At 41.1% G+C, this 10,409-nt stretch overlaps 1 protein-coding gene across 1 annotated transcript in view; it reads left to right on the forward strand.

Annotated features, from left to right (window-relative positions):
• lamb2 (laminin, beta 2 (laminin S)) overlaps positions 1-9,890 on the forward strand; it is a 43,327-nt gene extending 33,437 nt beyond the window's left edge. The window contains exons 22-35 of the mRNA XM_054608740.1: positions 906-1,130; positions 1,224-1,441; positions 1,547-1,643; positions 1,902-2,083; positions 2,211-2,401; positions 2,616-2,800; positions 3,036-3,277; positions 4,177-4,380; positions 5,428-5,572; positions 5,698-5,905; positions 5,984-6,125; positions 6,930-7,106; positions 7,190-7,349; positions 7,950-9,890. Of these exons, the coding sequence (XP_054464715.1) occupies positions 906-1,130; positions 1,224-1,441; positions 1,547-1,643; positions 1,902-2,083; positions 2,211-2,401; positions 2,616-2,800; positions 3,036-3,277; positions 4,177-4,380; positions 5,428-5,572; positions 5,698-5,905; positions 5,984-6,125; positions 6,930-7,106; positions 7,190-7,349; positions 7,950-8,086 (2,513 nt within the window). The 3' untranslated portion in view covers positions 8,087-9,890. The remainder of the gene's footprint in view (positions 1-905; positions 1,131-1,223; positions 1,442-1,546; positions 1,644-1,901; positions 2,084-2,210; positions 2,402-2,615; positions 2,801-3,035; positions 3,278-4,176; positions 4,381-5,427; positions 5,573-5,697; positions 5,906-5,983; positions 6,126-6,929; positions 7,107-7,189; positions 7,350-7,949) is intronic.
• The last annotated feature ends 519 nt before the right edge of the window (positions 9,891-10,409 follow it).

Genomic DNA, 10,409 nt, shown 5'->3' on the forward strand with positions numbered 1-10,409 from the left:
GCACAACAGAGAAGGCTACTGACCATCGGATGCTCACTGTATAACTATGACCTGTCTGTTAGATTAAGCAGGACAGTTTAATGACTTTTATAAGTACAGGAAGAGAGAAGAAGTGGACCTGAAAAGCTCACAGATATTTTAGCTGATAAACTCAATACTCTCAACTCATTGATGAAATGATTTGAAAACATGTTTTTGGCTGTCTCTCGAGAATTCATGTGCTAATTATGACACAAATGTCTACATTTTGAACAGAAATGGATGTAACCTGCAACTTGACTGGTTGGCGGAGGCATACAACCGCGAGGAGTAATTCTAGTAGTTACACTATTGTGCAAACCAGGATGTGTCCTTAGAGGTTACATCTGTCGGGGGTTTCTTGAAGCCATTATGGAAAAATCAAAGAATGTAAAAGACTGCTGTGTAATATTCTAGTCTATTATGTAATCAAGTTTAGTAATATGCTTCATAATCTTGTGTGATGACAAAGACTCTCAACTAACCCGACCCCATTGAGTGATGATGCATTCACTAAACTGGAACTAAATTCTAGTAGCGTACTGTACTAATATGATAACGTTCATAAGGGTCAGAATAAGAAGGTCTATCAAAACAAGTATCCACTGAAAACATTTCAGTCGCAGTCCAGGCAATAACTAGGAGGGTCCACTCCTCTTGATTAGTTAAAAGAAGACTACCTGTTGACTGTGCTGCTGTAGTTTCCTGCTTCCTGTTGTTTTTATACATCCTGAAAAATTGCTTGGGAAATCCTGTAGAGCGCTTCACCCTTTCTAATTGCAAATATATTTCAGTAAAAATGAAAGTCTCAATTACCATATCTCCTGCCACGCTCTTTTCTTATTTGAACTCTTCTCTTTCCTTTTATCCTTTTTTTCCCAATGCAGGAGCCCGATGTGAGGAATGCGCTCCGGGTTATTATGGCAACCCCTCTCAGCCTGGAGGGCGCTGTCAGCCGTGCCAGTGCAACAACAACATAGACATGTCAGACATGGAGTCTTGCGACAGGCAGACCGGACAGTGCCGGAAATGCCTTTACAACACCGAGGGCCCCAGCTGTGGCATCTGCAAGAGCAGCTATTTCGGCGACGCTTCCCGACGCAACTGCAGGAGTGAGTGACATGTTCATTAAAAAACAATCTTGTGTTTTAATGTAATAAAGAAAAGCAATATCATGATGATGCGTGACTGTTTTTGCCCCTCAGAGTGCACATGTAACTTCCTGGGTACTGACCGTGGCCAGTGCATGGAGCGTGAGGACTGTGTGTGCCAGCGAGCAACAGGGCAGTGCCAGTGTCTTCCAAACGTCATAGGTCTGACATGTGACCACTGCGCCCCCAACCACTGGAACCTGGCCAGCGGGACAGACTGTGAACCCTGCGGCTGTGATCTCAACAACTCGGTCACCTCCTCATGTAATGAGGTAGGGCACACTTGGGGCCTGAACATGTTCAGATGAGCCCGTCTCATGATGCTGTACAAATGTGATGTGTGTTCACATTCATTCACACTTCTCTCTGCTGTGCAGTTTACTGGGCAGTGTCAGTGCCGTGATGGCTTCGGCGGGAAGACCTGCACCGACTGTCAGGAGAACTACTGGGGAGACCCCAGGACACAGTGCAGAGGTTAGATACATAAAGCACAGTGCAAAAATACCTTCAGCTCATTTCGGCTAACCCGCACAAAGGCTAATAACCATAGACTGTATGTATGAAGTGGACGTAGTCACTGTGGTTTGAGAGCCTTGTACTCATAATCAAATAAATGCAAATAACGTAGATACGCACGTGTAAACAAATGAGATTATCTCATAACAAGCTAGGTCCTGATTTTCCATATTCACTTCACCCTCCCTCCTTCCCTTTCTCTCTCTCTTTTTCTAGCTTGCGACTGTGACTGGCGGGGCATCGAGACCTCTCAGTGCAACAGGTTGACCGGCCACTGTGTTTGCCAGCAGGGGGTGTCAGGTGTCCGCTGTGACCAGTGTGCCAGAGGCTTCTCTGGCCAGTTCCCTAACTGTCAGCCCTGTCACAAGTGCTTCGGGGACTGGGATCGCATCGTGCAGGTGCAGTTTCATGCAAAAGAGCTTAAGGGGTTGAATCCTCAGTCAGCAGAAGCCGAATGTGAAATATTGAATAACTGATTATGAGTCAGCCACAATCTTTCTCTTCACAATTTCGTCTCATTACTAGGACCTGGCAGTGCGCACCAAGACTCTGGCAGAGCGGGCCCATGATATTCAGACCACTGGGCTTACTGGGGCCTATGAGAAGGCCTTCAGGGATCTGGAGGAGAAACTGGCACAAGCTCGGGGAATTGTCGACGGACGCAACGCCACTGCTGCAGCTGTCGCTACCCTAATGGAACTTATTGAAGAGCTTAGGTACAGCTGGTACATGCCACTGCATTTTAAGAGTTACCCAGGTGTAGTGTTAAGATAACAATACTTGATTTAGGAACTGTTTTTGAAAGGAAAATTCAAGAAAATTCTCTTAAACCCATCAGCAGATTTATTCAATTTGTCTTAGACAGTATATTTATAGTCATAGCAGGATTACAATTTACATCCCAAAACAACTGCTTGTTTTACCTTGCAGAGAGCAGATCGGTGACACCACTGACACCCTGAACCGTCTGGAAGGAGAACTAACCAACGTCCAGGACAGCAACTCTGAGGCAAGCAAGGAGCTGAGTGCTCTGGAGAGAGAAGCTAAAGAGCTAAACCTCACTTCAGAGCAGCTACACCGCCAACTAGATATCCTGAAAAACTCCAACTTCCTAGGTGAGAACAAGTGGCAATGTATTTTTAAACCATTCACTGCCTTACCTCAAACGTTCTGCTCCTGACTGCTTTAACTGTCCACACTCTTTTCCTACTCAGGATCCCTCACATGCAGCATCATTATTCCTGAATCCTTTTCTACTTTTAATCTTTGAGTCTAGAATCTAAAATCCCTAATAATCCTCAAATTGACTCCAGCCTCAGTGAGATTAATCTGAAGTGTGGTTTCGTCCAGGTGCGTACGACAGCATCCGTACCTCCTACAACAAGTCTCGTGATGCAGAGCGCCGTGCCAATGAATCGACAACCACCAGGCCCAGCACTGTCAGCCAGTCTGCAGACACCCGCCGCCGAACCGAGCGCCTCATCACCGCCAAGAAGGACGACTTCAACCGTAAAAATGCAGCTAACAAGCGGGCGCTTTCAGACCTCAACACCTGGTCACAGGGACTGGACTTGAAGAAGATCAATGATAAGGTTTGATCACATTCTTCATGATTTGAAGCAGCTGTTGGCTCTGATAAAGTGAGACAGTATTTATGTTTAAAGACATATAGAAAGAAAAGTAACTACAGAAGCAGTAAAATTGTGAAAAACAGCACATAAAGTTGGTTCCTCCTCCCTGGTTATGGTGCTCCCCAGCAGTTGGCGTCTCTCCTCGCTATATTTCTATTTTTCTGCACTATGTCTGCCACTTTGGTAGCTTCCTCTTGGATGTCTGCTTATGATCTGGCCCCCGGTTGCTGTGTTTTTATGGTTGAACCCCAGAAATATCTCAAACACAGCTAAGTGAATAGAAAAAAGAAGACACTGCCACACACTTCTAATGGGTCATAAGTGATGATTGACAGGGTTTATTTGTGTATATCAGTCTACACTATTGTTTTTTAGGAAAATCTACTACTAAAAAATGTTTTCTTATTATTTATTTTCATTGTTCATTGGAATTAAAATGTATCTCTATCTCTTTGCGTCTTTTCGATCTGCCCACTTTATATTGAACGCCACAGTATAGTTATCTTCAACATGACATGACAGTCCAACAGTCCAAGGCTGAGATGGAAGGAACTGCTCCTCAATTAAGCTAGTTATATTTTCCATGATTGATTTTAGCAACTGCTTAATTTCATGGAAAACAGAAATGAGGATGTTGGTTGTTCAAATTGATTATTTTCTATATGACAAACAACAGATAAGTAACTTTAGTTTTAGATTTGTCTCACTGGCTTTCTACTTGTTTGTCTTTTTGTGACAATTTCACAGAAATGATACATTTGTATGGGGTAATATATTAATTTATATGATAAACATTGGAAAAAGTCACTTTTAGTCTTGACCAACACAAATAAAAGAACATGTTAACATTTTCCCAACAGGTTTGCGGCGCCCCAGGTGATGCCCCCTGTGGGGAAAGTCCTTGTGGGGGTGCGGGTTGCCGCGACGATGAAGGGAACCGTCACTGTGGAGGCCTAAACTGTAACGGCGCTGTAGCAGTAGCTGACAACGCCCTGGAGAGAGCCAAACACGCAGAGAAGGAGCTGAACAAAGCCATGGGAGAGGTAGAGGGACTCTTTACCAAGGTACAGAGTTCAGCTGTTTGACAGATATAACATCACATCTGTTAGGCTCATATGGATGTTTGGGTTTTTGTTCCAACATATTTCTAGAGCCAAATATTATACAGGGGAAGAGGCAAAATGGCTTTTTTTCCTCTTGTCACTACTCGAGCTGAATCCAATTTGCAAGTGTTATATGTCCCTTCTCTTATCCACTTTAAGGGAAATTCCCTGCAATCATTTCTTTTAATTATACTTTTGACACTGTGTGCAGTTCTTATGGGGTGGGGTTGTGAATATGAAGCTTTCAGAATGAAGTGAGCTCTTAGACTCAGACGTCTGTTTTGAATAAGCAATGCAGCTGCTTTCTGGGAAGTATGTGCACTCAGACCAAACAGGTTTGAGTGAAAGTGGGTGCATAATAACTAAGAAGAAAAAAAAAAGACTATAAGGGTGCTTATCATCCCTATGCACATGACACCCAGATTTATTTAGCACTCTCACTGAACGACTACGGTCCTATAGACTCACTATGTCTTCGCCTTGAGACAGTAAACAATTGGATACAACATGATGTCCTTCAATTGAGTAAAGAAAAAAACTAAAACAAAGGAAGGATGGCGCTTACTGATTTCCTTGATTCAAGAGGACTACAAACTAACGAAGAAGTTTTACATTTCAGTAGCCACATTCAAGCGATAACACAATCATAATTTAATCACCATCATCTTAATAACATCATCATCTTAATAACATATCTAGAAAACTAGAAAATGTATGTCAAAGTAAGATTCAGAAAAGATCATTCACACTTTTATTTCTTGTGAGTGGTCTGCTGTAATGCACTCCCTAATATGACCATGCAGACACTCCATGCACTGGCTCCCAGTTAGATATAGAATTATTTCTAAGACCCTACTTACGGATATGTTTAATGAGTACAGGCGTAGCCAAAATGAAAGTAGTTTATAACATAAAAAATTCTGGGAAAATGCCATTTAGTAACCACAGTAATTGTTAGTAACTGCCAGCCTTTTGGGTCCTCTATAATCATATCTGCCTTTCATTCAGGTGGCAGATGCCAAGACCAAGGCAGAGGAGGCCAAGGGTAAAGCCCAAGCAGCTCTGGACAAAGCCACCGCCACCAAGAACAAAGTGGAGCGCTCCAACAATGACCTGAGAGACCTCATCAAACAGATCAGAGACTTCCTCACTCGTGAGTCTGACAGACTGTGCAATCTGTACATAATACTATGTTGTACATTTACATTTAGCCAAACCAAAAACATGTAGAATGGTTATGTTTCCTGTGATTCAACCCTCCTACTTCTTATTTCTCAGAGGAAGGTGCAGACCCGGACAGCATCGAGGCAGTGGCAAACCGCGTGTTGGAGCTCTCCATCCCCGCTTCGCCCCTCCAAATCAGACATCTTGCTGATGAAATCAAGGAGCGCGTTCGCAGCCTTTCCAACGTGGACGCCATCTTGCAGCAGACACAGGAAGATGTCCGCAAGGCAGAGCAGCTGCTGCTGGATGCCAAGAGGGCAAGGTAATCTGAGAAGAGTCAGACTAAAAACAAACGAACAAAGAGCATTACATATTTATGCATCCTCTCGTCTTTGTTCAGGCACAGTGCTGAGGAGGTGAAGAACACAGCAGAGACAGTGAAACAGGCTCTGGTGGGTGCTAAGACTGCACAGACATCAGCAGAGAAGGCCATCGCGAGAGCCAAGGTGGACATTGGGGAGACTGAAGCCCGACTGGCACAGGTAACCAACCCCCCAAAAAACTAGAAAAATGTTAAACTGTAATAGTGGTTAACTGGGCAATAGGTAAGATTTTGAATGCCGCATACAACAAATAACCATATCTGTACAGGTTATTGGGGTTATTTATTAATGCCAGTCACTCAGTGATTGGCCAGGAGAGGCATATATTTAAAGTTGGACTATTGTTACAAAAAATTGGGTTCACCAGCCCAAGAAAATAACAGTCAATGTTTTATATTGTTTATTGTTTAGTTACTCCTTCTGGGGCCCTGAAAATAGAAACACAGTACATGCAGACAATAACAGTACAAACAACTGAAGATATATACAAATCTGCAAGCTAAGCAGATAATCAAATGAGATAAAGTAAGGATGTAGTAGTAACAGTCTAAGCAGTACAATTATACATGAAACAGAGAGAGACAGACACTTAACAGAAAGTGATACTGCTGCTGTTGAACTAAGGATGAAGAAAATGTGTTCTTGGAGCCGGGGGGCATGGTGTGATCAAAGGCTGCAACCTTGTTACATCTTGTGCTGTAGCCATGCTCAGAGGCCATATGATCTGGTGAGCCGAGCCGGACAAGTTGTTGGTATGAATGTCTCTCTGCAGTAATATAGGAGACCCAAAGACATTATTCTGTTCCAGCATTTACTTTAAAGGTGATAACATGTCAGTGTTGTGTTGCGGCTTTTTTTTTCTACTGTTCCCAAGTGGCAAAAAAAACCTTTTAATGCAGGTTTAATTCATAGATCCATCATAATTTATAGTTGGATGAAAATTATTTTGACTTCTCTCCTCAGATTGAGTCGGAAACATCCAACAGTGAGAAGGACCTGAATGAGGCCATGGACCGCCTGGGCACACTGGGACAGGAGATCACTGCCCTGAAGACCAAACGGGCCAACAACAGCATGGCAGCAGCCCGAGCCGAAGAGACAGCCACCATGGCACGAGACAAGGCAAACGAAGCCAAGCAGGTGTGTGTGTGTGCGTGCGCACTTTTCCTCATAAGAAGCGTACAGAGCTGTTAAAGAAAAACCTCTCCTGTCTTGATGCTAAGATTCTAGACGGCCAGCTGACGGATAAATACCATGAGGTGCAGCAGCGGGTTGACACAAAGGCCAAGGCTGTGCAGGATGCCAAGAAAAGAGCAGAGAGCCTCAGAGATGAAGCAAAGGGACTACTGAGAGATGCCCAGAACAAGCTAAAGAGGCTAGCAGGTGCTTATTCATTCATATTTTATCTCTGTATGTGCCTGTGTGTATGTAGATGAGCATATATATATACATATTTCATAAAAAGATTCAGATAAAGATTTACAAAAATGTTACTATTTGTTTACTATTCACATTAACTATTTAAGACTTATTTAGAGTTAAAATTATTTAATATGAGACAGAGGGTCCAGATTACATAATTATTTGTATAGATATTCATACAGGTTAGTGCAATTCAAAGTACTTTACAGCTGACTGACATGCTAATAATAAAAAAGTACGCATGTAATCTCACTGAGACTAATGCAGACACATAAGTGGCAAGACCATAATGTGCTTTGTAAAAAAAGTAAAATAATTCTAAAATAAATACAGACATAAGTATCCATTGTTTTAAATACTTGTGTGTGAATTAAATACACAGTATATTCTCAGTTAATTCATAACTTTATTAATGGTGGACAAACTGCTCCAGAGTTCCAAGTCAAAGGGTTCCCTCTGTCTATTTAAAAAAATGTGATCATTAGTGCCATGATCAATAACTCAAGAATGACAAATGCTGCCTGGCTGTGTAACCATTCCTGACACTCCTGCTGCCCACAGAGCTGGAGAAAAACTATGAGGAGAACCAGAGGAGGTTGGAGGGGAAAGCTCGTCAGCTGGACGGTTTGGAGGACAAGATGAAAGCCATCCTCAGTGACATCAACAAACAAATCCAGATCTACAACACATGCCAGTAACTCACGACTCCATGTCCTAAAAAACAGGTGCACCATAGTCTTGGTCTGGCATTTTTTCCAGACACAGAAACTGTACGATAGACTTTTAAGAAACAGTTAAAGAAGACATGGCTTGGGTGGTGATTTTCACACCCTGCAAGGCATTTGCATATTTGGTGTGCAAACTGTCTTTAGGTAAGAATTTGAAAACGGTATCACAATTATATATAAGTATATAAACATACCCATAACTGATCATATCGGATATCACATATTATATTTGGATTTTAATTTGTGCACATTATTTTTGTTTGGGATTTTCAAAATAATCTGGAAATGTATCTGCGTTTAAATTTGTGTTTTGAACATGAAAATTATATTTTTGAATATGTCAATAACACTCAGATTTAGGAGAAAATAATGCATTGCAAACCATCTGTAGTTTTGCTGAGACTTTGTAAGTCAGTTTTATAATCAGCGGGTCGATATCATTTTCTCCCCTTTATCAATGAAGTCTCTGTTACTACTGGATTTATATTCGGAGCTGTGCTCATCGCAAGAGGACTTAATTTAAACTGCATTGGACAGTGTCTTCTTTCAGTACGAAACACATAAAATCCGATGTCTGTTTAAAGTTAACTGTTAATTCTTTTTTGGGTAAAAAATAAAACTCTTAATTAATTATGGTTAGGCAGTAATCTTTTTTTTATATTTTCAAATAAGCCAAAACATTGGAGACAAGGGTATAGTCACCACTGCTGTAGATCTTTGTCCCTGTGAAGTTTTAAGGACATCTATTTTCAGGAGAATGGAGAGATGGACAGAGTTGTTGCATTCATGTGGGTTTTAAATGTATTTGTACCAATTGTGGTGCTAGGAATGTCATTTTTTGTATTGTGTCTACCTTTTTACAAATGACCATTTTTACCTGAAAATAAAATCAACTTCTTGACTTTGCTAAACCAATAGATATAACAAGCCCAGAAGTCACCTCTGCCTGGAGTAAGAGGATTTCTGTACACCAATACTATACAGGAATAATGTAATAAGGAGAGCAGTGTGAATGGCATTCCCTCTGGAACCACCCTCATAACAAACTTCTCTTTTTTTTACACAGCATATTGTTTTAGCCCTGGTCCAAGAGTTGCCCCCCTTTCACACACACATTGTTAACACAGGTTTAACCTGAGCCCAGGGCTATACTATTCACACTGCACTTCTACTAGCCTGGGGTAGTCTTAGTTGCTCTCTTGCTGAAAGTAAGATGAGAGGATTGATACAAAACTGTACGATGAATATGACACTACTGCCAGGCAACCAGTGGAGACTACAGCAAGTCTCTACCACTGCCAAAAAAATAAGTCATAATGATATTCTCGGCAAGAAAGCAAATAAGTGTAAGTCCCTAAATGTTGAACTAGAATTCATTTTTATGGATGCCAAACTTGTGGTGCACAGCTTTTGAATGTTTGAATCAAATATGGTTTCATGGAATAAGATGGATGCCTCACTGTAGGGATATAGGACTCTATACTTTCAGTCTATCATATGTACAGTCTTTAATCGTGCCTTATTGTATGCCAGTGTCTTGGACATTTATGATATATACTATTTGCATGACAATTTGTGTTTAAGTAATTTGTACACATATTTCCCTCAGTCCGTCTATCAACTGACAGCCACGTGGTTTTGATAAGTAAATGCCAAAGCAAAAAATACCAAAAGAAGTTTGTGTAAAGTTTAACAGTGTACAGTTTTGTGAATAAAGGTTGGATAACTTAACATTTCTCTGGGTCGAAGTAGCTTGTTTGACCATCATATTACTGTATCCATGCTGGACACTCCCAATTTATAACCTTGCTGTTTTGTGGCCTGAATGTGCATGCGTTCACACCAGCGTCTGCAAGAGTGTTAAGATATCCTGTTTCTATTTTGGTGTTGTGCAGGGAGACTATTGAATGCTTTCATTAGTCCTTCATGTACCCTTTGTCAAAGTCTGGGCCGTTGCAGACTTTACAGCTGTCTCTTAGCAGAGCCTTTAAGGAATGTCTGATCACTGTAAATGGCAGCATTAACAGTTTTGGCTATAAAATATTGTCTTGCTTTGATGATGTTTGGAACCTCAGTATATTTTATCTTTCAAATTTTGGAAATAATTTAAAATACATATTTATACATCTCAATGATTAGGGTGATAACGATTAACAGTGTCCACCTTCAATTATTAGATTTTATATATTTTTTACTCCCATGTAAATTTGGGGAAATCATGCAAGTAAACACTGATGAGGCCAGATATAAAGAATCTTTATGTAGAAAGTAAACAATATTTGCAATCTGGTGC

Source organism: Anoplopoma fimbria, chromosome 12 (genome assembly GCF_027596085.1).
Source record: "Anoplopoma fimbria isolate UVic2021 breed Golden Eagle Sablefish chromosome 12, Afim_UVic_2022, whole genome shotgun sequence".
In the NCBI taxonomy this organism is placed as follows: domain Eukaryota; kingdom Metazoa; phylum Chordata; class Actinopteri; order Perciformes; family Anoplopomatidae; genus Anoplopoma; species Anoplopoma fimbria.